This window comes from Siniperca chuatsi, linkage group LG21 (assembly GCF_020085105.1).
Source record: "Siniperca chuatsi isolate FFG_IHB_CAS linkage group LG21, ASM2008510v1, whole genome shotgun sequence".
Taxonomy (NCBI): domain Eukaryota; kingdom Metazoa; phylum Chordata; class Actinopteri; order Centrarchiformes; family Sinipercidae; genus Siniperca; species Siniperca chuatsi.
This window is the reverse complement of record NC_058062.1, coordinates 10381154-10408951: the sequence shown is the minus strand read 5'-3', so window position 1 is coordinate 10408951 and position 27798 is coordinate 10381154. Positions and strand designations below refer to the sequence as shown.

The 27798-nt window shown below is 40.5% G+C and overlaps 3 protein-coding genes across 12 annotated transcripts in view; 1 reads left to right on the top strand and 2 right to left on the bottom strand.

Annotated features, from left to right (window-relative positions):
• The window catches only part of LOC122868657 (potassium channel subfamily T member 2), a 41681-nt gene extending 27483 nt beyond the window's left edge, over window positions 1-14198 (bottom strand). For 2 of the 3 annotated variants that reach the window (XM_044180826.1, XM_044180829.1), the window contains exons 1-6: window positions 13161-14198; window positions 3197-3276; window positions 1908-2010; window positions 1582-1644; window positions 767-815; window positions 247-306 (exon numbers count right to left, since the gene is read on the bottom strand). In XM_044180826.1, coding sequence (XP_044036761.1) covers window positions 247-306; window positions 767-815; window positions 1582-1644; window positions 1908-2010; window positions 3197-3276; window positions 13161-13249 — 444 coding nt within the window. In that variant the 5' untranslated portion in view covers window positions 13250-14198. The remainder of the gene's footprint in view (window positions 1-246; window positions 307-766; window positions 816-1581; window positions 1645-1907; window positions 2011-3196; window positions 3277-13160) is intronic. The other variant, XM_044180827.1, reaches the window with a different exon arrangement.
• An 882-nt stretch (window positions 14199-15080) lies between these two features.
• qtrt1 (queuine tRNA-ribosyltransferase 1) lies at window positions 15081-20351 on the bottom strand. Of its 2 annotated transcripts, XM_044180841.1 has the most exons (10): window positions 20210-20351; window positions 19732-19927; window positions 19539-19607; window positions 19244-19382; window positions 18932-19126; window positions 18238-18376; window positions 18055-18130; window positions 17835-17944; window positions 17423-17507; window positions 15081-15774 (listed from the first exon to the last, which is right to left on the bottom strand). In XM_044180841.1, exons 2-10 carry the CDS (start codon window positions 19837-19839, stop codon window positions 15622-15624), a joined length of 1074 nt encoding a protein of 357 aa, XP_044036776.1. In that variant the 5' UTR covers window positions 19840-19927; window positions 20210-20351; the 3' UTR covers window positions 15081-15621. The 2 variants fall into 2 exon arrangements, with proteins under 2 accessions (XP_044036776.1, XP_044036775.1); XM_044180840.1 differs by lacking the exon at window positions 20210-20351 and having other exon boundaries at window positions 19732-20076.
• Window positions 20352-20412: 61 nt separating this feature from the next.
• dnm2a (dynamin 2a) overlaps window positions 20413-27798 on the top strand; it is a 28630-nt gene continuing 21244 nt past the window's right edge. For all 7 annotated transcript variants that reach the window (XR_006376154.1, XM_044180832.1, XM_044180835.1 and 4 more), the window contains exon 1: window positions 20413-20712. Coding sequence is in view for 6 of the 7 variants with exons in the window: in XM_044180832.1 (XP_044036767.1) it covers window positions 20552-20712 (161 nt within the window). In the remaining variant the exon portion in view is untranslated. The remainder of the gene's footprint in view (window positions 20713-27798) is intronic.

The following is a 27798-nucleotide window of genomic DNA, read 5'->3' as shown; positions in this document are numbered from 1 at the left end:
GTCAATAACAGGACAGTGCTGAGGAAGCCTCAAGGCCCACTGAGGTGCTTTCCAAATGCAAGAGCAAAGGAGCAGCATCAGGGGAGAAAACTTTTAGTAGAGTGAACACACAAAGTGCAAAGTGAACGAACACCACCCTCAAGCATATTGCATGCCTGCACGCCTACACACACACACACGCCACACATGTAGACATCATAGCCACAGACATCACAAAAGGCTTCAGACTGGCCACCAGTAACTCACCTTGTAGCTGAGATACACGAGCAACATAGTTTCTGAAAAGCTGATGAAAGCCACAAGCACCTGCAAAAAGAGAAAGAGTTATAGAGGAATTGAGAGCTGCAGACACAGAGGGAGAGCAGACACAGAGAGGAGTCGAGATAGTTGGAGAGAGACCAGAGCAGAGAGAAATTAGGAGTCGCAGAGATGGAAGAGGAGAGTGTGGGTGGAATCAGTAGGCGTGCTGATGATTGAGCTTTAGAGGGAACTGGCTTAAGTGAAGCAAGAGACGGTCTGATGTCTGATTGTGTACATATACTGTATGTGTGTAGTCATACGGTAAGTGTAAATACTCTTGTCAGGTAAAATTATCTGATTTCATGTACTGAAGCCCTGAAATCATGTGATGAAAATTAAATGCTGCTAAATCAATAAAAGGAATGCAGAAAGTATGATGTGCACCTGTGTGTGAGTGCATTCATGTATGCAAATATGTGTAAACAGACTAAGGCCTTGTTTACACAGGAGTACTGATCTATCTGACCTGCAGTGCCCACAGCGGTAGAGGTCTATCCACCCAGATTATCAGTTTCCTACAGAGTAGAAGTAAAGGAAAGAAGAGAAAGCAGAAGAGAGAGATGTGGGGGGAAAAAGACACAAGTTAGACTGCGGCCAAAATATTAAAATTCTTTTCTGCTCAACACAATGACACTCACCATGAACACAGCTCATGTCACTACGTACAATTTAATTAACAGTTAAACAGTTAAATGGAAATTTATAGCCTTATTGTGAGAGAAGTGCCGTTTTTTTTCTCCCAAAGACACACTAGGGCTTATTATGGCTGCTTGCCTGCCCATGCTCTGATTTGCTCCTACGAGTCTGCTGCCTGGAGCAGGAGGCGGCCCATCCCTTTCCTGAGCTCACTCTGTCAGGCTCCTTATTCATGTGGAGCCAGAGCTTAGCCAGTGTCACCAGTCACCAATTAGATCAATAGGTCCCTGAGCAGGAGACATGGCAGAGCCTCAGGTCCACTTACACTTCCTGGTTTCTCCCCCTCTCTCTCTTGTTGTATATAACATGCTTTATCTCCACTAGATCGCTGCTGATTAGGCCGCACAGGCACTACATACATATTATGTTGACAGGTAATCCATACAGTTGGATTGTGACAAATGAATGTGGATCTGTAATGCTTAATATCAGTATTGTGAATTGCATAAGTTAAGTGAAGTTGCATTGATTGCGTTATACAACGTCTCCAACCAGTGGGAATGCCAGTCCTCCGGGGTGTGCGGTTTCATGGTCCTTCTCTGCAGGCCAAAGCCATCACTCCTAATTAGAGACTCACATGCTTACCAGTCAAACTCACTCCAGGGACGGGAGGACGTGTTTTGTTTGGTGCAGTTCACTCCGCTCACGCTGCAAGGGGGGGAAACCACAAAAACGGCAATGAAAGTAACTTATTGTCCAGCTTCTCTGGACCCCCAGCTCAGTCCAAATATCAGTTTACTTTACTGATTGCATCTCCACCCTCTATATTCTCCCACCATCATCTCACATCCAGTCCTTTCACGGGAAACTCGATACACACTGTTATCTTTTGACCTGATGCACATGTTCCTGGTATCAGGCCTCGACACTCACAGAGAATTTGTTTCATCTCACTAAGCCATTTCTCTCACCAGTCCTGTCTTTCCGCTTGCGGGTTGTCTAATAGGACTCTGACAATGTAGAGGAGGCAGCTGAGCACTTTCAGAGAAAAGTTAAACATCCGCACTCGCAGACCTGCAATGCAAAAGTCATTAAAAATAAATATCAGCAGTTCAATTTATAAAAACACATGCATGATTTAAAAATATGACACTGAAGGATTCTTTGAAGTAGTTTAATGCTCTATGCACCTAAGATACTGATAAAGGTTTTAGAAGACACACCACAAATAAAAGAAAATCTCTGGGGAACAAATAGCACCTCAAAAGCCATTTATCATTACTACCAAAAAGTTCACCAGTCCCTCAGTGTGTACTCCAAAACATGATTCATCACATCTTTTCAATAAAGCATGTGTAGCCTTGGTTGACTGACAATGGTTGGCTTAACATAGCAGAAAATGTATTCAGTATTTTATCTTGTCTGCTGGAAGTCAATCTTCCAATTCCTTACACCTCAGTTTATATTACTATTACAGTATGTTATTTAAGCAGTGATTAACTCCTTTATAAAAACAAATGAAGGCTATAACTATTTGTTAATATTAAACTAATACAAAATAAACCTGTCCTATACACCTGTTTCTACTTCAAGTTAACTTCTACTTCAAGGGATAGTTCACCCCAAAATCAAAAATACACATTTTCCCCCTTCCCTATATTTATTCATCTAGATTGTTTTGGTGCGAGTTGCCGAGTTTTGGAGAACAATCGTTTCCTACATGAAACTGCTCACAAAAAATCTGAGGATTATCTTGAGTAACCGGGTCATGATTTCTGGAAAGAGACATTGCTGTTGAGTTTTTCAAATGTATTTTTTGGCGCTTTGAGCACCACAAGTAGAGTGCCGTATAGTACCATTATATTTAAAAAAGGCAGACATCTCTACAGCCAATATCTCTAAAACTCTGCATCTCACACCAAAACAATCTAGATGGATAAATCGCACTACAGGTAAGAGTAAAACATGCATTTTTGATTTTGGGGTGAACTGTCACTTCAGGGTTTTATGAATATGTATTTTTTTGACTTTATGCATACAGGAGAAAATAAATATAAAAGGTATGACATTTCCATAAATGAGTCAACAGATAATCTAAATCCAAAGAGTGGACAAGTGGTGATGAAATGCAGAGCAAGAACGACAGAACATCACACACTAAAATGAAACACATCTCTTCAATCAAAAAATAAGAGCGTGGAAAGAAAACAGGCACTAATTACAGGCTGAGAAGGTGTGATCCCAAACACAGGCAACTCACTGGATCTTTGGTTTTTGATGAAGAACAGCTTGAGGCGCTCCTTGAAAGTGTTCTCATTCACATAGAACTCTACCTGCACCCTAAGAGAGGGATGGAGAGATGGAGAGAGAGAGAGATAAGGATGGTGCAAGAGAAAAGAGGAAAAATACACAGGAGGCACTGCAGGTGATTGAAGAGATGAAATACTTATTTTATGGGATCAAGTCAAGAGACAGAAGATAGGAAACAAGTGGAGGGTTGGGAGATAAAAGGAAATAGAATAAAGGTGAGGAAGAAAAAGTGTACAATTGAGCAAATTGGAGATAGAAAGGGTGATAATGATTATTTGAACACTGAAAAGTATGGAAAAAAGACACTATGTCTGGCTGCATTAAAGACTAATGGGCTTTGGAGGAAATAGTGTTCCTGCTTGTCCGCCTGCCCATAGGCCCAGACAGCTGCAGTCAGTCTCGTTATCTCCACTGATTAAATATAGAGCAACAAATTACTTCCCTCTGATGTTTCTGCTGAACATAGAAGGCCATAATTACTGCTCTTTCTCCTTTTCCATTCTGGCACCCTCCTGTTTGAGGGGCACACACACCTACTGTACACACACAGGCCTAAAATACACAACTGCAACCAGGTCATTAGGATTATTAGCCCATTCATAAGTCCATCTGACATGGATGCTCATGGAGAGACATTATGAAAATGACAAAGAGACACTCTTCAGACCAGACAGCTCTTACACGTGTACGTACAGACACATAACCAGACAGACTGAAGGTGACTGTATTTCCTGTCTGAACACCTCAGGGGATAATTCTCAGTAGCTCTCCTTTCATCCTATGGAGGGAAGAGTAGATGACTCAGGTTGAGGATGAAAAACGCCAGGCCCGGCTCACTGGTGGTCTCACAACACACAGACAGATGAAAGAGAGGCAGAACAACTGCAATCTATTCTCCTTTCTGCAGGAAGAGGAAGAGATATTGTTTGTGTGTGTGTGTGGGGGGGTCTTCCCAGGGTTCTAGAGTGACACTATATAGCACCCCCCCTTTTCCCTCCCTCTCACATGAGTAGATGTGTGCAAACACATAATTGTGAAGTGTGTTCAGCCATTGGAGCTGATAGCCCTCTCCACTCTGAGCAGCCTGCTGACAATAAGGCTTTTGCACACATGATGGAACAGAAGAACATGCAGATACACACAGATCCCCAGGCTGGCAAAAGCCTAGGGTGTGTAATTGCACCTTTTATTTTTATTTATTTTATTTTATGTATTTATTTTTGTCATTAAAAAATGACTGTTGTATGAATTTCTGGAGAGATGGGACGCACTGCAGTATTTGCAGTCACAGAGAGTAAGGAAAGATTTTGTATGTATATATCTCTGTGTGTGGTGAGTCGTACTGAGCTAATGGACCATATGACTGAATGAGTTCTTTCATGCACAGAGTAATCAAACAGTCAATACCATTGTGGCAATTTGAGTTATAGACAAATGGTTTACACTTGAATGATGTTCAAGACTAAGAACAGTAAGTAACAGAAACAGTAGTAAGAAAACAGTGTTTCCATACTGCGTAATGTTTTTGCATCCTGTGAACAAAGGTCAGTTCAGGCAGCTAACGGTGCGCAATTGCCCAGAAGGATTACATTGCAGCCCGTTTCGCGGCTGCCAGCTGCAGCACTCTCGCTCAATACTGGACCAATTTCAAAATTTGTTGTCCCCATTAAATAGGGTCCAGGTTGAAAAATGCTTTCCCTTTAACTAAAACACAAACCCTTCTTCCTTCCTTCCTTCCTTCAAAGGTCAGTATCAGAAACCACAGTAACCTTTTTTCTGTTTTAACTGTGTACATATACACTATTCTTGCGCACATTTAATTAGAAAATAATCCAAAAGTATCAAATATAACTAGGTTTATTATAATGATGATGCAATCAAGATGACTCAATTGCTTATTACAATATAAGGAGGGTCATTTGTGACTCATTAAAATTTCAAAAATAACCTTCCCAACCATCTATAAAGAACTAAAGCCATCCTGTGTTCAAGCACACATGTGAAATTATGCCATTATGACTAGAAATGTGCATTTAGTTAGGTTTCCCACAGCTAAGTCCTACTGGCTCTGATGAGATCATTGCACATGTGTTGCAAGTCTTCTGAAGAGCTCCACTGTGGCAAGTGTCAGGTTATCATCCTCATAACAAACCAAAATGGTAAAAGCTTTAATGTTCGCTTTCCTTCAAGATAATGTCCTCTTTTACAACCAAATCAATCAGGCACTGCACCTCCACGTCTGACCAGGACAGTGTTTTTTATTCTTTGCCAAATCTCCAGTTTCTTATTGCCTGTTTATTATTGCCTTATGACACTTAAGGTGACATACGTTTCTAAATCCAGCCTTCCGTGCGTTTTTTTCATTCATCAAAGTCCTTAAAGCGTCTTCAAACTCAAATAAGAAAAGAAGAAGCTGTGATAACTACCCAGGAGAAGAGGATAATTTCAGAGGTCATTTTGCCCTTGATGTGTTTCTCTAAACGAGAGCTTTTCCGCTTGAGTGTACAACAGAGGATGAAAAATAAAATGGAAATATAGCTCAATAAAGAGTTGAGCTGTAGGATAGATTGAGAGTTGGGATCTTTAATCGAAGGGTAGGACTGGGGAAAAAAACACATTAGAAGCTCATAAACAGCATTATTTCAAAACAAATGACACACAAGCACATCATGATGGCACCTCTGGGCAATAGCCACATACTAGCCCCCGAAGGCCCTACAAAAAGCACAGGGAAAATAAATGATGAAATACTTGTTGCAAAAAACTGAGTTGGGGGACTGTTGCGCAGAAAAAAAACATATGTCGCTGGATTAAAGAACAACCATTTCAGGGTATCATGTAAGATTCACCATGGGAGAATAACCCCCAAAGAGGTCCCCCTCTCTTTCTCTCTGCTCTGCTCCCCATTCAAAATATAGGTTTATCAAACTAATTATTTTGAGTCAGACTTCTAAAATCATCTCTTGGGCTTTAATAAAGCAAAAATAGTGGCTTTAATAACTGGAAACAAGAGACCATGAAGAAAGTGGCATTTGCATGTAGAGAGAGAGAGAGAGAGAGAGAGAGAGAGAGAGAGAGAGAGAGAGAGAGAGAGAGAGAGAGAGAGAGAGAGATATCAGACAAAAATACAGACAGATAAATAGACACAGACAGATGAACAGAAAGACAGAGGGGGGCATGCGGAGGAGGATGTTTGAGAGAGAGAGAGAGCTGAACCTTGTTCTCCTGCTACTTCCACCCATGCCTGTGCTCCATAATGACACAGCCCTAGCCATCTAATGACACAGTGGAAGAGACTAAAGAAACCCAAATCTATGCATGCATATGTGCATGCACAACAATGCACAGCACTGGATCATCACAACCTCCACACGCATCAGAAATAGTTATACTATTAAAGTAGAAAAAAACAAGAAATATGGTAACCAAGTGAAAATTTCTATCACAGTAAGATCAATGATAGCAAAGTTTATTCTGTTTAACTAATGGAAAGCAAACAAAAATGGAAATTAATTTTGGAGCATGCCTTTGGAAGAAATAAATCCATAATAAATATTAAAACATGCTGTAAGGAAAAAAGGGATGAATCTGAATATCCACAATTAAACGAGAAAAATCTATCATAAATATGGATACAAATTCAGGTAGAGGCTGCCTGCCATGTCTATACTGTGTAATGTGGACCAATGTGGTGATATGGAAATGAGGACAAATGACTTTCCTGGCAAATGACTTTCCCTGTAAAGGTGTACACATTAGAAAAGGTAAGTGCTAAGACAGACATCAGCGCACCAGTGAAAATGTTATTTCTTAAGAAGCTGTTCACATCAATTGGAGGAAACATGTAGCTTCTGGAGAATCATTCTACGAAGAAGCGCTGATGGCCATAAACCAGTTTGAAGTTTATTACGCAACATACTGTATTGCTTAAGATGAATGGGTGAATAGGGGATCCTTTGAGAAAAGAGGGCAAAGCAAAAAGAGCGAAGACTGGAAAGATGAGACAAAACCATGCAATAGTAATATACACAGACTACAATGGGATGACAAGAGGCAAATAAATTGCACATCACCACAGGGCCCCTCTAACAGCTTAAAAGAAGCAAGGTGTACTCTGTTTCATCCAACCAATGGTTGACAGGACAGCTCGTCCCTGACCCAGATACACAACCATCACACACATTAGACTGTCAGGTGGAGAAGAATAAAGAAGAAAAAGAAATGAAAAATGAGAATATGTGTACACATCTCCGCTAAAGAAAAATCCTTTTCTTGTGGTAAAAGGCACATTTTTCTTTTAACACTGACAATGCACAAGTTCATACTGACTGAGGAGTCAGATGAAAAGAATGTGGAATTTTTTTAAATACCACTCATTGCTGCCACAAAATAGATTTTAACACTCCAATGAAACAAGCAAGTACTTTCATAATAACTTAATGATGACTGAGACCTTTAAAGAGTCTCTTTCTCTCCTTGTCTTTTTATCTGTGTATATGGAGAAAATCAACCAGTCTATGTCATGACTGATTTATAGAACTATTTTATCTACTGTGTATACATACACATGTCTATAGCCTCCAACAATCACTCTCTCTACCACATTAGCCTTGCCAAAAGAACAGCAGGAAAATGACAGCCATCATGTACAAGAAATGTGTAATGTATCCCACAGTATATTGACAGTAAGTAAGCGTGCACTGTAGCCTTCACTCATTTCCATTTCCTGAACAACCCCTGGGTTCCCATGGATTCAAACTTTGTGAAGTGCTCCAGCTGCCCCCTGCTCCCTGACGTAAACCAGCCATGCCTCATCCTTTCCTGAAATGATCATTCACTATTTATTGCTTAGAGGAGGATCTGTTGACACATTCAAATAGTCTCATTTGTTTACCTTAAGGAGGAACAGAACACAATAGCTGCTTCACTTCCTCTTAACTGTTGAATTCACAGAAAAGCACTATTTGGGTCCATGATTTGCTCACTAAAAAAAACATCCCATTCATCCTTCTATTGTGAAACAAAATAGGGCTTAAATTGCTGCACAACTATATTAAAACCCATCCAATGACATTCTATCTCTCTGTCCCTTCAGATCACATTAGCCTCAGATGTGCACAGACATTTAACATTTGATCAAATCAACGTGGGATATCAATCTGTTTCAAAATCGTCTTCAAATCACCACTTTGAGGATAACATGTGCGACAGTGAGGAGTGAAACATGAGAGGAATCATCTCTATTGCCTCCCCTGGTGTCTCTGGGGCTGCTTGGATTTGAAGGTCCTGCAGTGTATGAAGCTAACACAGTTTGGGAATAGGGGAGCTGAGATCGGTGGACAACTGTGTTTGTAATCCCCCACAACAGCGTTGCACAGCAGCTCCCTGCCCCCAGTCTGATGCCACGGGCCTTCCAGCAACATCGAACACCGCTAGAGCCCAGAGGTGCTCAGACGCATGCTAGTCAGCCCCACGGCTGTGTTAGTATCCACAGCAGGAAGGATCTTAAGTGTTGACAGTGCTCGTCTAACCGAAAGGCTGGTTAGGGAATTCAATATCTAGCTTATTAAAGCCCAGTGGTAGCAAAAAAAGCTCTAAAAATAAAAGAACCATGAGTGCTAGATGACCACCAGGGACACACCCTGCACTGACTCTGTTTTCTCTACACCCTTGGGGTATTGCTCATCAGTGTTAACAATGAAAAAGGATAAAGTTTTAACATACAGTATATATTAAATTATCTACACCTAGCCACAGGATGCAGGGGTTGCTGGAGTAAAAGGAACAAAGAATCAAATTTAATAAACTCTGATTGTGCGACCAAACTGAAGTGTCTCTCACTCTCTCTACTGTACACAGTCTTCTCACAAGGAGAGCGGCGCTCATGTTCACCAGGCATCATGTGCACAATATCCTTTGCAGCAGGATCACGCTCAGACTGTATATGAGCCCTCCATCCTCCCACCATGCTCTCTCATTTATTCTCAAACAGACCTATCCTTAATGTTCAGGCCTACTGGCAACCTTTCCTCTTTGCCAATATTAATTAATTAATTAATTAGGATGTTGTTTTAAAAGCCTTTTCTGATTAAGAGGAAGGGACATTCGTCAGGACTGACGTTTTGGTTTTATTAGCGTATCCCACTCTAGGCCCCCAGCTTCCCATCGACTATGCAGAGCCCTCCAATTAATTTCCATTAGTAACTGGGTGTTTTTAAGTTAACTTCACTCTAGTTGTTTACCGGCAGAATTATGTGAGGACATGTGCACGAGTCATGAAAGAAGTTACGAGGTCTGCATGCTCCCTCATCAACACTTCTCTCTCACCTAGCCTCAAATGTGATAAAGTCACCTTTTCACAGAGTGACTCTTTTCATCATACAAGCCATTTGTATTGCTAATAACCTCCCTTAATGCCAGCTCTGGCACTGCAGACATGACGCACAATACATCCTTGATTCTACAATTTTTGACAGAGATAGCTATCAGCTTTCTACACTGTTATATAAATGATATGGCTGAAATTTACAGGAGCTCTGAAAGGCTCACTAAAGGACTCCAGCATCCACCTTATAGTGAGGCCAAGGCATAGTAAAACTGGTATGAATATTGAAATTAGTGATGGATAATGCTCTACATTGGCCTTACATTGGTCTTATTAAGGCTTGACTGGAAGAATTAAAAGGGAGGCAAGGGGAGTAAGGATAGCGGAGAGTAGACTGAGACAGAGATTGAGTGAGAAAAGATATGGAGGTGACAGCCAATTACAGATTGTTCTAAGGACAAAAGGCTGTCATTTGTATGATAATCCTGGACTCTGAGGAAAGCTCCCGCTGAGGGATTCTAATGTGGAGCTATGGAGACTGTTGTATTTCATTTCATTTCTACCAAATTAGACTTACAAGCAGAGCTGTGCTGGGAGTCGTGCGTTTTTATGAGCTGTCATGAACATACTATCAACTCTGAGAAGAATGGTATATTGCTCTGCATTGCTGGAACACAGTAATTTGCTGTACATTGAGCCAGAAATGCATTCTTTTAAGAATCCTCAAGATGTATGAAACAAGTTCATTTGTCCACAAAAAGCACTGAGGATAGGTAGATGGGAGGGTTTGGGTGAAAGACACAGACAGAAAACTAGCTTATTTTACAAATTTAACCAGGCTGTAATATAATTTACACAAAGTCAAAGAATACTGCTAATATCAACAACCAGCCAAAAGGAATTCATCCATTTCTGGCCTCAATATCATGTTAATTTTAGGCAAAAACAAGACAGCTCCTTTGACTGGCAAAATCCTTATCAGCCTGCAAAAGATCTGTATTTAATTGTTTAGTCATCTGGCATTTCCTCAAAACAGTCTCTGACTCACTGCCAGAAAATATAAATGGTGTTGGTGTAATCAGAACAGTATCATTAAAATGTTCTACTTCTCTGTCCTTGACACATTTCTGTAACAGCAGGACACACATTCATTTACTGATCAATTATCAGGCACAACCTTGATTAAAGTTATGGGTTATGGGAACTATACAGATAAAGATAACTGGCAGATGTAGCCAAACCTTCAGCAGCAGACGCCTATTCAAATTCTGTCTGGGAGAGAAGGCTTGTTTCAGACTGTACAGAGAAAACTGAACCAAATTTAATTTCTGTTTGTTCTGATTGGACAAAAATGAGATATATCCAATGCTGTGTTGTCAAGACAAAGTCTAATATGCTTGCAGTTTTGTATGTTTTAGCCACTAAAGAAAATACAAACAATGGCAGGATAGGAGATCCCTGTATGTGAAATAAATTATTAAATCAATTCCCATCATTAAAAGTCTGTGCTGAAAATTTCCTCACCAGAGAGCCTTTCAACCGCTACAGCAAAATGTATTCCACTGAGTTACAGGAGAGCTCTTGAAAGGGGGGAAAGCATGGTTTTGGAGGCACTTCAATCAGAACTAAGATGTAGAGGAGAGGGACAGAGGGGGGTTAATGTTATAAAAGTGTGACGTATGACACACACACACACACCCAGAGGGATGCAAACTCAGAGGAGAGGAGAGCAGGGAGAAGGCCCACAGAGGGTGACAGAAGAGGGATTATAGGACTCAGTAATGTATGTTTTCCCAGAGCAGAGTGCAAACATATGTGTCAAGGAGATAAGTTATGCGTACACATGATGACATTTTGATTAGTGAGAGTATTTTTGCCCTGGGACTCGGTCATACAGTTTGGAGTTATCTGTGCACCCGTGCCCATTGGTACCTTCTGGTTCATTGGGGATGTTAGTTAAAGGCCACTCCTAGATTAATGGACCATGGCGGCTAAACTCTGTGTGATTCAGGCTTAATTAAGCTTTCTGTCACTATCAATCACAGCTCTTGCTTTACTTCTAATCAGTCCATTTCATAGCAGCTAATACTTGTTGGCCACTGAGATCAACATCTTGACCTTCTGTCAATCGCTCTCTGTGTCTCAACGTTTGTAGATGAAAGCATGCATGTATATGAATGCTCAGACACACACACACAGTTACACACATCAGAGTTAAAAGACTAAATTTCTACTTTGCTAGATACAAATCACTCAATAATTAGGATCTACCTACTATGTGAAACAGGGAGTGCACTGGACATTACACTTCTGCACTACGACAAAACAAATGTTAACATGCGCAGCCCACATAAGTTTTATTTGAACCTCAGTACCTTCTAGAGCCCTTGAAGTGATCTACACCAGGATATCCCTGAAAACACTCATGATCATTATGTGTTTAGAAGGTATTACAACACATATGTGGCACTGACACACACACACAGTCCTCTCAAACTGTTTCAGCAGCCTCCAAAGCAACCAAATCAGTCACAACCATGCTGTCATTATACACCTATTTTGTTTCTGTTACATTCATTTGGTGAAATTATTCATTGTTGTCAACTGTTTTTGTTTTTTCTCGGCTAAAGAGGATGAGGTGCTTGGACTATAAAAAGTAATTTTGCTTCTTCCAAGAAACAAGCAGGTCACACTGAACTAGTTTGGAAACGTTAGTCCTTGGGCAATAGCTGACAAATTACAGAAGGCCAGAAGAGCACGACCAGTGTGTAAACCTGCGCAAAACAAGACCCGTTGTCCATTCGGTCAATAGCAAGATTCCACAATTATCTGATTCCAAACACCCACTCAAGTCCACAAGCGTTTCGGTCCTCATTTCCACCTAGCAACAAGAGACACCACGCGTGAAATGGAGGTTAGGATTTTCCATTAGACAGTATAATGAAATAGCCAAATTAAGCAATGCATATCATATAACACATCAAATCTACTGTCCTGCAAATGGAGTGTAAGCAAAGGTTAATTGCCAGTTACTGAGAGCACCCACTTGAAATTGCCTGTCCAGGTGACATATGGTTCACTATAAATCTCAAGAATTATGGCATGAGGAGTAACATAAATACGGTAACATACTGTAGGCCTACCCTACTTACTCGTTTTTCATGTCCTTCCTGGTTGATGCCACCAAATATTTTTTTTAATGTTTCAAACATACACAGGTAAGATGTGCCACTTGCATGGCGTGAAAATAAACGAAATAAATATTCCTGAATGAATATTGAGTCTATCATTCTCTTTTGAGTATTTTTCTCTTAATTAGTATATTGCTTTTGGTGGGATAATAGTGTTACCAACCAGCAACAGTCGCCTCTGCGCACACAATGGGACGAGTAAACCTGTTGCAGCATCCATAACAACAGAGCTGCCCAAAATACTCCAACACATTCATACACCCGAATCAACGAGATCACAGAGAGAAAATGCAAACGCAAAAGAAATGGGTACTTTATTTATGATACTCTCATGGCGCACAGATGCGCAACGGATTCAGTGCGCCGTGCGTAAACGATGCAAGTAGCTGAATCCTTACCTGTCGTCGGTCTGCCAGTCCCCGAGCAACAGGTCTCGAAACCGGTACCGAGGGGGCAGCGGGAGCACCTCCTTCTCCAGTTCGACCATGGTCCTCCTCCTCAGAGCCCTGAGACAGAGACAGATATCACCGCAAACCGCACCTCGCCCACCGAGGAGGTGGACCCCCCAAAACCAACTCCGTTTCTCTTCCTTCTGGTATTCAAAACGTAGTAGATAAATAACGAACACATTGATACACCTCACGGCATCGTCTTCGACCTCCCTCCTAAACAGAAAAATCAACTTCTTTCTTCTTTGGCACCCGTCACAATGCAACTCTACTTTTCTTCCCGCCGAGGCAACAGGTCGAGGATGTTCATCCGTCGGTGCGTAGGAGAGGCTCCACTTTAACAGTGACAGCTGAAGAGCAACTGGTTGTCTCTCTCAACGGCAGCATCCTCCCTGCCTGTGCTACGCATAGACGCACTGACTGCAAATGTGTAGCCAACCGTTGGGGATTATTGTACTGTTGCGACGACTTTTCATTTAAGAAACAACAAAAAAGAAACAATTACAAACACAATACTCACAAAATATCTACAATATTGTACAATAAGCGTTCTCCATCAACATCGCGCTGCATTGTGAGCTTAATAGCCTACTATCCTCTCTAATCCTGAATGATAATAAAACTGTCACAAATGTACACGTGATCTCCGTATATGCCAATCATACTTCTGTGGAGACCTGTGCGCATCTCAGTCGTGAGTCTAAACTACGCTTACGTAGATTTATTATTATAGTTTTCCTTATGTTAACTGGGCTTCTATTAAATATTATGGGGCTATAGATCTTTTTAGAGTCAGTTTAAAGAGCAATTATGACATGCTGGTAATTATCTTGCAATTCAATTTCAATTCAATTATATTTATATAGCGCCAATTCACAACAGAAGTTATCTCAATGCACTTGTCCTATAGAGCAGGTCTAGACCGTACTTTTTATATTATTAATTACAGACCCAACAAATCTTGCTGAAATGTATACATGGGAACACATCTAATTTATTTATTGTAAGCTTGCCAACTGAGCTCTGAATGCTGTTGCACTGTCACTAAGCATTCATATACTAAATATAATAAAAATACACAGTGGAAACAGAAGATATTGTTGAAATAAATATCTCCTCTCACGAAAAAGAACCATAATCCTGTAATATATTTAAAAACAACACAATCCTCACATAAAACGAGAAGTTCCTTGAAATGTGGGCTATTAAAATATAAAAATACAAAAGGTCACTATGGATTATTATCATAGCACAATTCCCCCTATGAATAGTTTAGTTAGCTCTTAACTAGTTAATAAGCACTTGTAAACTGCATCAACTGTTGTAGTACTACACTGTTGTGGTAGATATTAGTTTGCCTGCCACTCATTACATGTCACAGGTTTAATCTCATAGAGCCTGTGGTCATAACAAAGGCAGTAATGAAATTCAAATGTGGTACTTATGAGGACTGTTGACTCAAAGCCACAGCCAACAGGTGTTATTCAAATTAACTTCCAATGATTAATATTAATCACCCGCAAACAAGCCTTGTTAATCCAGCACCTCCGTAACTCCAAACAAAACCTTCACATAGAGGGTCAAAAAGGATTATTGCCTACTGAACTGATGGGAAAATTAAGAATAACAATGGATAAGAATGATTTGATACTCTTTAGATGTATGCTGTATTTAGTTTGTGAATAATTTTGATATCAATGTTTTGTGCACTCCTACATTTCAGCTCATATGCCTAATCTTACTGTAACTGTATGTTATTTTTACTTACAGAGCGCTGAACTGCTTATACTCTATTGAGAAATTTATACAGCATATCATTCAGTTTTACATTTTGCCCTCTGGTGGTCACCATGACACAAGCACACAATCTGTAGCTAGATTCATTTATCTGTTCAAGCAGTTAGCTGACAACTACTAGTCTGTTAGGATGTAGGTTAAAACACCAGAATACATATACATTTATTAATACTGTACCTCTGAAAAAAATGAAATACCTCTGTAATGCACTCAGGAACAAAAAATTACTAAGACGTTGACAGGAAGGCATCCATTTCAAGTGGGTGGGCCTAGCTGTGTAGCCATGGTAACAACAAAAAGTGTCGTTGCATATCAGAAGAGATAGTTCATGTGTTTCAAACCTCATTTAAACCCCATTCAGTCTCACATTATCATAATGTGTATTCTGAGGACAATTTGCAGAGGCTGAGTAAAGCAGGTTGTTGCAAAAGACAATCAGGCTTTATCCCTTCAGAACAAAAGTCATTTTCAAAACTGGCAATGCGTAGACAAATATAAACAAAGAGTAGAAAACAATCATCCACAAAAAAGAAGTCATTTAAAAGATATGAAATCTTTCAGTCACTGTTTGACATTTATCCCCATTTAGAGTACAACAGTTGCCTTCCGAGTTCTATTCCAGTGTAACGTTGACGGAGGCGAGAGCCTCCACAGCCCAGCTGGGGTACCGGTCACGAGAGGGAAACATCTGCTTCATGAACGTCCGTATAAACTCAGGGAAGCGGCCTTCCACAATGCTCTGTCTCACAGAGCGCATCAGGGTGAGCTGCAAAGAGAAATGTTTAATGAACCGAAGAAAAATAATGTGATTATTGATCTCCAGTGGGAAATCATCTTCTCTGCAACTTTAGAGTGTATTTGTCAGCTACAGGTAAGCATCCTCAGAGTATACAGTAAGAATGTTTACATGCTACTATTTACCATGGCAACATTTTTAGGGTGACATGTAAATGTTTCACAGCAATTAAATACTTCCACTATTTCAAAGTGGTAGAGTGACGGGCCAACAGGCCAACATAACATGGACATCCCTAAAGCCACCCTACCAGTGCGGCTTAAATGGGAAAAAAGAAGGAAAAAAAACCCCATCAAGAACTTAATATGTTGCATAATCAGACATTATCTGTTCTGATCTCTTAACATGAACATTATGTTTTGGGACACATCTGTTCATTGTTTTGATAATGCCAGAGCAGCAATGCAAGTTTGTGCCACTTTGAGGTTCAGATAGTACTGAAGGGCTAAATGATTGTGACTGAGGCAAGGACATAGTCTGAATCATGTCACATACATCTGTAAATTTCAACATCTTGTCAGATTTCTGTGAGAGCGATTAGACTTTGAAACATTATGTAAATGTTATGTCTTGTGGTCCGGGTTGATATCTCTCTGTGGCAGGATTGCAGATACAGGAAACTAATGAACTGATAAAACACACTTAATACATGCAGTAAGTGCCTTTCAGATATATCAGCTTCTTTAAAGCAAATAAGGAAACCAGCAAAAAGTAATACTGTGGTAATTTGAAGTCATTGGATTTAAAATGTAAACATAGAACAATATAAAATTGTTTTAATGTTTTGTAAATTAACATGTATGTTTAGCTTCAGTTTTTTTAGAAGTCAAATGGGTTAATTGTGTGCCTAATATTAATAAAAGCATGTACAGTGGTGTGAAAAAGTGTTTGCCCCCTTTTTCGAGCATGAACTGCCTTTTTAAAAAGGTCATGCCACAGCATCTCCAATGTGGCTGAATAACAACAATTCTGCAAAGATGAGTGGGCCAAAATTCCTCCATAGTGCTGTAAAAGACTCATTGCAAGTTATCACAAACACTTGATTTCAGTAGTTGCTGCTAAGGGTGGCCCAACCAGTTATTAGGTTTAGGGGGCAATCACTTTTTCACACAGGGCCACGTAGGTTTGGATTTGTTTTCCCTTAAAAATAACAACCTTCATTTACAAACTGCATTTTGTGTTTACTTGTGATATCTTTGACTAATATTTAAATTTGTTTGATGATCTGAAACATTTAAGTGCAACAAACATGCAAAAAAATAAGAAATCAGTATATGTTTTTGCTCCAATGTTGAATTTCATAATCACACAATTTTATTTGAATTTGACAGAAACAGCACTTTTAGCAGCGTTTTGAGACTTAATTATACTTGTTTTATTTAAATCAACTGGAATATCATCCTTATTGCAGCAATGACGGTGGAAGTTAAAATAAGTGAAACACAAAACTTTTAAAAACTGCTATTTTGTTCCAATTACTTTTGGAGGCAAAGATATAAACTTATTTTCTTTAAGGGAAAGTATTTTGTTGAGGGGCAAATTATTTTTTGTTGTTGTTTAATCTTGATATAGTCTTGAGTTATGATACTGTATCATGTTAACTATCTCCAGTACTGACCTGGTAGGCAATGTTGTGGATTGTGATGTGATGCATGGCTGAAGTGTCACTCTTGAACAGAGCATGGAGGTAAGCCCGACTATGTCTGAAACAGAAAACAGGCCTATTATTTACATCTTCCTTCCAGTAATAGTTTTACAACATATACTCTATGTGGTACAAAATGTCTCAACACCAGGAGTCACCCACGGGCACCAAACTGCAGCACTGACAAAAATGTACCTATCCACACATTAAGTGCAAGTTACACTCTTACTGCATTGTCTGAAGATTTAGAGCCAAGAGAGATCAAAATAACCATTTAAAGTTAGTCTACTCTAGTGGAAAAATACTTTCCCAAGAGCAAAACGACAAGACTTATCATGTGGGCCGAACCTCCAGGCTTATGATCTTTGGTTTGTTCTTGACTTACCTCTTGCAGGTAGGACACTGGCAGTCTGGGTCTATGGGCTGGAAGTCTTTGGCATATTGCTTATGTTTTACCTGGAGAGATCCCCAAGGCACCAAGGCAGAGCCAAACCTCTGAGGGAAAAGAAACATGACAGATGTCAGAAACATAGCTGAAATCAGATTTTGATATGACAATGACAATTTAAAAGTGATTATCAGTGTGTGAGGTGAAGAGAGCTTACTGCAGTGCGGGTGGGGAACACGCAGTCAAACATATCACATCCCAGAGCTACACACACCACCAAATCCACGGCATAACTGCAGCACATGAGGATCATACATGCTCTTATGTCAATTTATAAAACCATATAGCACATTAACATAACATTTCTCATGAGATATTTTCAGCATACAGGCAAACGTACCCCACACCCATGAGATATCGAGGCTTTTCTCGTGGCAGGTGGTCAGTGCTCAGTGTGACCATCCGCCAGAAGTCATCCTTCTCCTCTCCTCCACTCAGGCCTCCAATGGCAAAACCGGGAACATCACGTTGAGTCATTTCTACAGGAAGGGGATATAATATCTAAAGCACAAGTTTCAGCAATTATCATCATTGTCTCACAGTCAAACTGTTGAGAACTGGCTAGTTTACAACTTGACCTGACATTAAAATGTGTGTGTATTTCTGTTTTCCTTGTCAAAATGCAGATTGCTGCCAATACCTTCGCACAATATTTATGCTCTTTAAATTTTACAGTAAATATCTTGTATTACTGGATTCCTCTTTACATCCTGACACTTTGAACAAGATTGTTACTATCCAAGCGGCCTTCCACCTGTTTGATTCACACATACTTCCTCATCGGATTGGTATGTAAAAGCTTATTTACATTCATTCATACATACGTGGAGCGGAGAAACTTGACGTGTAAACTTTCTAGTTAATATGGCAACTTTACAAAAAAAGTTAGTGAATTTTCAAGACATTTAAACATGTTATGAGGCTCCATCCAAATATGATCAATCCTCCAGCATCCTTGTCAATACCAAATATACAGGGACAGAGATAGGTGATCAAAAGTGGAAAAAGGATCACCACAGAGCAGGATTTTTTACCATCTAGACAGGCCTTGCGCAGCTTTGCATTGAGCCCTCCCTGGATGATGGCAAAAAGGTTCTGTTTGTCTGGATTTTTATTGGCTGCTATGCAGCGGTCCAGCCAGCGAATGGATCTGTGCATTGCCTCCTCCACCCGTGGTCCTGTCACGGTACTGCTAACCACATCATCCAGCTGCATCATGATGTCTGACCCTGGAAAAACAAAGAGAAACATGGAGAGGCTGTCTTTTAGCGATAGGGAAATTAAGGGGTTAGGTCCAAGTCTTTTTCTTTCTTTACTTGATGAAAATTATTTTACTCCTTGCAGACCCAGACTGTTCTGTATGCTGATGGATTTCTCAGGACTTAGGAGGATCTCTTTGCCATCATAGGGGGACTTGAACTTTACCCCTTGCTCTGTAACCTCCGAGAGTTCAACAAGAGACACCATCTGAAATCCCCCGCTGTCCTGTAGGCAGAGGAAAGTGAAACACAAGATTTCAGCAAGCTCATCACCTAACGTTACCTCTTGTACTTTTATGAATATAAAAATCTCCCCCTGCATTCAACTCTTCTTCAACTCTTCAACTCGTCATCTATGAATGTGTCGGAAAGCTACACTCACAGTTAAAAGATTTCTCTTCCAGTTCATGAACCCATGTAAACCATTGGCTTTCTCGATCAAATCGGGCCCCTGCAGGCAGTAGAGTTGAAATGGAAAAACACATTTACAAAAGAAAAGTTGTCATGAATTCGTACAGCCGCTATTAAAATCAAATGCAGAAAAACGGAACTGCTATTATTGTAGTATTACCTACCGGTCTCATGCCCAGGTGGTATGTGTTTCCAAGACAAATCTGACATCCAAGACCCTCCAGCTGATCTACAGTGATTCCCTTCATAGTCCCTTGTGTACCGACAGGCATGAAAACCGGGGTGCTGACGGCGCAGTGTGGCAGTGTTAGATCACAAGCTCTTGCTTTTGTCACTGGGCATTCAGCAACGATTCGCAGACTGAGGGGAGAAGCAACAGACAGAGCTTTCTTTAGGGACATGTTGTTTTCTGAAGTATTTGTAACAGCTCCACACTCTATGGTAGCAGCCATGTTGCAGTGACCATGTGACGTGAAACGGCTGCAACCGATAATCAAGTTAACCAATCTGAAATGAGCAATTTGTTTCGCGTGAAGAACATCTCTTTTAGATAGCCAATCGGAATGTTATCTTAATGGAGAGGCAGACAAATTAGCCAATAGACTACCTGGTTTTGCAGACAAGGGGCGGGTCTATACTCACCGGTTTCGATCGGATGTCGTCTTCGAAGACCGGATGGTGTTTGTGTAGAGGAAGTTTTGTTTTGCGAGTTTTCCGTTTTCCGTCCGTTTCGACTGACTGAGTATTTAGTTAATGCGCTTCCATAAAAACGACATGATATTAGTGTGAATTACATTACCGGTAAACGCTAAAGTGCTCAAGGAGAGAATAAAAGCCTGAGCTGTTTGAAGCGGCGGAACTCAACACTTCAGAGTAACCCGAGAGCACCTTGCTGCTAAGCTAACGTTACCTACATAGTTAACGCGGCTAACGTTATCCTCTGGTCTGCGTTGTGTTGAAGGGGCTCTCCGAGCTAACGAAGCCATGGGGAACCGGGGCATGGAAGACCTGATTCCCCTGATCAACAAGCTTCAAGACGCTTTCAGCTCCATTGGCCAGAGTTGCAATTTGGACCTTCCTCAGATTGCTGTGGTCGGTGGACAGAGCGCCGGAAAAAGCTCAGTCTTGGAAAATTTTGTTGGCAGGTGAGTTAAGTGATTAAGCTTAATTAAATTAACCACTGCAGTTATTTCATAGTTTACATAGTTTCTTGCATAGTCTAACATTCTGAAACTGTTTTTGATTTTCCAGCAGGTACAATACGTTTTAAAATGCCATTTGCCATACAGCTAGGCTAACGTTAGTAACTCTACCAGTACGTAACGTCAATATTAAGTTACGCACTTGTCGTAAACCTGCCTTGATAGTGTAAAGTGTCTGCAGATTCAATAACTTGACTTATATATACGCCCTTCACGCGGCCAGTGGGTTTAAAAAATCTATTTTTATGAAGTTTTGTGCACCCAGGGCTTAAGTGTAGGCGTTCTTAGTTTTAACAAGGCAATCTTCAAGTGATTGAAGGCGTAAAAGTAAGTAGAATATTATGCTCTTGGCCCCGGTGGGCTCCCAGGCTGTTCCATTTATCATTGCCAATACTTTGCACAATATTTATGCTTTCTAAAACTGTCAGTAAATATTTTGTGTACCTGGTTCCCTCTTTTCACTCTGACATTTTGAACATGACAAACTAAGACCTTTTTATAAAAATGGCATCAACTAAGGTTTGTGTTTTTAAAGTACACATTGTGGTACTTTATTTTCAGGAAATCACAGTGCAGATTATCTTGTTTTGCCATCTGTCTATGGCCTTAGTTCTGAATGGGAAATGTTCCTGTGGTTCTATTCATAATTCCATGCCACACCCAGAAAGTCCTACAGGATTTGCATTTACCAGTAACTGTGTTTTGATCTGTTGGTCACAGCTGTTGATTGGAGTTGTATTGGTTCACGTAAGAGTTTGTTATTAGATTATTATGCTTATTCTTTCAGATGTGGGAGTAAAAATATGTTGTTGGAAAGGCCTGTAAAGAAGTAGAGGATGTGGATTTTTGCAGCTGAATTTTTCCCCAGTGTATTTTACATAATGCCTCACTTTTGACCTCAAAACACAGTCTTTCATCAAAATTCTGACAATTTGTCAAACAACACAAGCTCACATCTGTAGCAGACACAACTTCCCATACCACCTTCCTCTTTTGTTACTGTTTTTGGCTAAACTTGAGAAATCAAGGAAATAGACTCGTCGTCTCTATTCTCTGTGGTGTTAAGGTCAAGCTACAGTGCTCCTTGACAATCTGGTCCTGTTGTCCTCTCTGCAGTGAGTGAGATCACCTGGCAGATAAAGAAACAAAGCAAACTCGCTTTAAAGCGGCTTGTTTAGCAGGTTTCCAGGCCATTGAGAGATACTCACTCAGTGTGTATGTAACCCAACCCACACAGGGATCGCACAATCACACACATACACGCAGGCCAGCCGACAGAAGAGGAAGTATATTGGCTATTAAGATGGCATACAGACAGGCCTTTGGTTATAAACACACTGGCAAGATCATGTCGCAACTGTTCTCAAGTAAGAACACACACATAGATTAGACTACCACTCACAGCATTTTAATTCAGATAAGTGGGACTTTGCACTGTGAGAGCACTTGACACATATCAGCTGTAATTAACATTTTCATGGTGACCTCAATTTTATTGCTTGTGCAGGCCTTCCACTTTCTGCCTGTTGACAGGACTAACATACACCCATGTGCTGAAAAGTTATAGGGCCTACAAGCACTTTGCAGATATGCTATGGCATACACACTTGTACATGCACATCCTTTTATGAAGTATTTGAGTGGATAAAAAGTACAGCAGCTACTCTGTATGCCTGTTGCTGCTGTGCAGGTGAACACGAGGGCCGACAAGGTGGAACAGTAGAGGTCAAACTCATTTACAAGGTCGAGTCTTACCTCAACCTGGAAGCATTTGGGAGGTGCTGCATATCACTATAGCAACGGGCACGCTCATGTAGAGGTGACTCATTGTTGATCTAAGGGCTTGTTTGAGCTTAGGAGCGGCCAATACCTATACCCAATACCATGTATTTCAGTCATATGTTACAGAAAGCTATGAGTGTTTAGTGTTGTTGGATAATTGATTTGCAAAATCTGTGGTGACAATAGACTTTAACCATGAGCAATGAGCTACTGTCACTCTGTTGCTCTATGATTTCCCCAGTGGCTGAGGTCTTTTTCTTTGGTGAGGTGCATTTTGTGTGTGAAAGGCTGGCTTCATCCCCGTGTCCCCAGGCATGAAAATAATTCCCATTATTGTTATTCTGTGACACCAACACCAGAAATAGTCACTTAATTCTGGGAAGAGACAAATTACTATAGTCTGTATGATTATCAAATTACTATAGTCTGTTTGATTCAGACACCGAATTGCTTGAACTCCATGCTGATGTCATGATCTGTAATGGGTGTCAAGAAACCTAACTTACTGCTTCACTCTCTGTAACTGGCAGATGTCCTTCCATCATAATATTCATGTCTGTCGTTGCTCAGTTTCTGCTTTACATTTCTTGACTCCGAAGGAGTAGGGGAAAGTAGTGATAGACCATATTTGTTGTGTAGTTACTCTCTCTCAGTTGTCACAGTCCTGATTTTTAGCCCAGGCAGGTCAAGTGGGATTGAGATTTCTCACTGTGCTGTGTGACCCATCTTGTTGATGTGATTATGGTCTCTGTTTGCCTCCAAGTGTGTTACTGGAGACCAGAACACATTGGCTGGCTGGTCTGCATTCTTTTCTGGACAGAAGGTAATCAAATCACTCGGCTGGCTCAACAGCCTCATGTATTTGTGAATGTTTCTGTCTTTTGGTAGGGGCATGTGTATATGTGTTTGTTACCTTGTTTAGGTTTGCATCAAGGCAACCTAAAGAGGGATTTTTAAGTTCTGCTGACACATTGAACATACACAAAATTTATTGTATACACTAAAATCTGCTGTACAAGCATTTAGCCTTAGCGTTTGAGACCTAATAGAACTTTCTCAAGACAGGTTTAACTAATAACAATAATAATGGCTGCATTCCTTTTGTGTGTGTCAATGCCATGGCCCTGATATTGTGAATGTTTCTTCAGTGGCATGACTTACTGACAAAAGAACCATTATCGGTGTTATTAGTTGTATGTACCTATGCTATTTCTATGACAAGCCAAAATGTCCACTGTGAAAAAGGTCTGGGATGGATATTTTATAAGAAAAGCCAGCACTTACCTGTCTCCACCAGCTGTTATATGTACATTACATTGTAGGGCTCGACTCTTTAGACAGGTCTACTCTTGATTAACTGGTTAAATGACACCAAGAGCTGCTCAGAAACAAACAACAAAGACGTCAAAAGAATATAAAACGAGATTCATAAAAGGTTACAAAATGCTGAAAATAATTGTTACTAGAGGGAATAACTTGATTTTAGTAAACTTGCTAATTTATACCGAATTACATTTAGCTTAATTTTTCAGTGTTGTTTTACTGGTTTGTCTACAGCTTAATGCGTTATTGGATCATAATTAACTCTCAGTTTAGAGTTGATGATCAAGCCCCTTGTTTCCATTTTTGACTGTGCTGTGTTGTGATGTCATTGTCCCAGTGGGGAGTAAAGACTTCATATTTAGCACTGCAAGCTGGCCTGGGCGGAGGTTGTTATCAGATCTGTGGCAAATAGACTACTGAGAAACCAGGAGTTTAGAACAGTTTTCCTAAGTTTAAAGCTATACTAGAGCTTAATTAAAAACTGTTTGTGATCGATAAAGAATTAAATGTGGCAGCCTTGCTCTAATTCCGTGCCACCATTACCAAAATATGACATGTTTGCATCATTAAAACCTATTTGATTGAGTCTTAGCGTTAAATGCATTGCTACCATCTCTGTTTGTTGCAGCAGACTTACTCCAGGATGGTGGTGGTATGGATATATAAAGGAATTTGAACAGAAATGTCCACCAGTCTTGTGTGTAGCACAGTGGACATCTCTGTTAGGAAGAAGTAACGACAGCTAAGTGGCAGAGAGCGAAGGGATTTTCCGCTAAGCAGTTGGATTTTGGTAGTGCTTGAAAAGGCTTTGCTGCCTAGAGATGCTTCTTGGTACCCACATTGACAGACTGGTGTGGGAATGCGGGTAGCCATAATTATATGTTCGTTGCCACACCAGAGACCCATGGGATAAGTCCCATCACACACATTTTTGTGTACTACATCCTCCTGTGAGAGTGTACTATGACCTCAGAGTTTCACACACCGGTTTCCATGTTTGAAAACGAGTTCTGCCAGGTCTCTGTAGAATTGAGGAAAAGGATCAGCTGTGGGCTATGGCTCCTCACTGTTGCTCTGCCTGTTTGTAAGAAGCAGAGGCTGTCAGGGCAGGCAGGGGGAGGGGAGTTGGCACTCCCGTTCTCTCCCTGCCCTACTCTCTCTCGCTTTTGCTTTCTCTTGTGAGGGAGGGAGGCTCACAGACTGATGCTCTTTGCTTGGCTATCCATAATGCATGAAATGATACACAATCTGCTCAGCTTCGTCTATCATTTACAGCGCATCAATAATGTAATCCTGGCCTCTTGTTTCTTTTCAATATGCCTCTGCTGTTTATCCAGTTCTATTTATGAAGACTGACTGGTTCAATTCTGCACTTGCTTTATGTCTTTTCAGAAGAGCATTTTTGAGCAAACAATTTCTTTGTGTGTGTTTTAAACTTCATTGGCGCTTAATTTATTGCTGTGAATCTTTGACCAGTGACCACTTGTTGAGCCAGTGAGGCGTCTGAAAATCCAGTGAGAGTCACCTGTAAGTGGAGCGATGCATCAGTACATTAGCATTTCTTTGAAGAGGGCTTTCTAGCTCTGATCTCTCAGCAGCATCTTGCTACCATTCTCCACACCAAGTCAGTTTAGTTTATCCTTTCCCTCAGCCTATAGTTGCGTTGTTCTTTATCTCTAACTCCCTCCCTCCCTTGCTGCCGTTCGTCATCCAGGGCTTTCTATACTGTCCGCCGTGTGAACAAATGCCTGCATGCTCCACATTATGTGCGTGACACAGCTCCAGTGGTGAACCACAGACCTGTGGTGGATTTCTGCTGATGTAAGGAACATCCAGAATGTTCCCCACTGTTTCACCACTGGACTACAGTGTAGGAATAGCAGGCAGTATGTAGTATGGCAGCTCCTCTCGCTCCTCTTTTTTTTTTTTTTTTTTCTGGTCCTGTGGCTGACACATTGCTTCTGGTCTGAAGTCAGCAGGCAGCCTGAGCACCACCATAGTCCCCTCAGGCTTGTAGGTCTGGTAGTAAGGAGGAAAAGGAGAATGTGGGTTAGTGACATGTTCAGCTCTGCTATGATTGTTCCAGGACTGAGGCCGGTGATTACCACCAGATGTTAGTATGTTTGCAGAGCAGCAGAAGGGCCTTCAGAATTGGGAGGGGAGTGCAGAAGACTGGGTGGAGGAGCCTCATCTGAGGGCTGACAAAGCAACTTTGGCTATGTGTTTAAAAGTTCCTCAGGTACCCTGTCACTTTAAGAGGAACAAACAAGCCGACTGTGAAAAAGTTCTCATTGTTTTCTATAGGCTAGTGTCTAAATAATGCACTGTTGCACCAATAGCATTTGCCAATGTTTGTTTACTGTCATCTCATGCTTCGTGCAATGCATTACATTGTGCAGTAAAGTAGCATGAAGTTTGTAGTTGAGAATGTGCACATAGCAAGACAATGTCAAGTCTCAGGCCTGAGGGTAGTGTGGTTAAGGCGTTATTGTGGGTGATATTTCTTGTACTGACACTGCCTGGGCTCACACAAAAGAAAACAGTGGTAAACTGAAACCATGGGCCTTGCCTGTTCTTTAAATTTGCAATCTAACAAGTTCCTCAATCAAAAAATGGCACACTACAAAATCATTGCAACCATAAAGGGTAAATCACCCTAAAACGGAATTTATATGGCACGTTTCCAATGATTGTACAAACACAGATGACCCCCCCCCAAAACAAAACAAAAACAAACAGATTTGCGTCAACCTTAGTGTTTCCAGGTCGTTTTTATAGAGACCTCTGTCTACAGTAACCTGAACAACATGAAAATGGCTAAATCTCTTCTTCTTCACCCTCTTTTCAGTTGGAAAACAGCAAAACTGCGCTTCACAGCCAACATCTGGTGGACAGTCCAGCTGACCAGATCATTATTTCATTGTCGGGACGTCATCTGACAAAATCAACATAAATACAGGTCAATGACAACAGCTGTGCTGTATGACCGGCTATATCGATGATTAAATGCGTGATTACAGAAAAGGTTGCCTTAACTTTGCTGCCTTACAGCCCCCCGCCGGTGACTAGGCTACCGACACAGCCGGTTACTATGCAGAGTGACACCCCGTTACACGTTCATTTAGTGTCCTCTTGCTCTTTGTGGTCACTTATACTGTGTTTTAATGCAGCCAAATTCACAATATAGTTGTTCTCATTTTTCTGTTGTCAGACAACTGAACGAGTATGAAATAGTTTTTTAATCGCGGATCATAAACACTACATGTTAACTAGCAGTCATTTCCAAGCTGCTGTGATAAAATCCTTACTTTATAATCACAACGTCATCTTACAAAATCAACATAAATCCAGGCATTTTATAATTTACACACTCTGGAGGCCTTTTTGGAAAAGCTCCATTTTGGGGTAAGCCTTTCAGCTGTGAATCAAAAAAATTATTCATATCCCAGTAAAATCACCACAGGTGCTATCATAGTGTCCTAGGAGTTGTTCTATTATTCACTATCTGTGGAGCAGTCCTAGGATTTATTATTCATTATTGTTATTATTATTATTATTATTATTATTATTATTATTATTATTATCATTATTACAGTCTGTTTAGTTTAGCATAAGGAGGGACTTGTTCAAATTCATAAATTAAATGTGAACTGAGGTGTAAAATATCGTAGATCTATGAATTCTATTTTATGGTGGATTTTCCTTATAACTGCAACAGTGGGTGTGCATGAATTGATCTCTAAAGCTCTAATGATGAGAGAAAATGACTTTGTCACATTTGATTTGTTGTGAGACAAGTTGGAGGCGTGAAATTCCTCTGTGCCCATCAATTTACTAGAGGCCACGCTGTGAGGAAATGGACATTGAATGTAATGATTAATTGAGCTCTCTCTCGTTTTGATTTCCTTCATTTTCATCCCTACA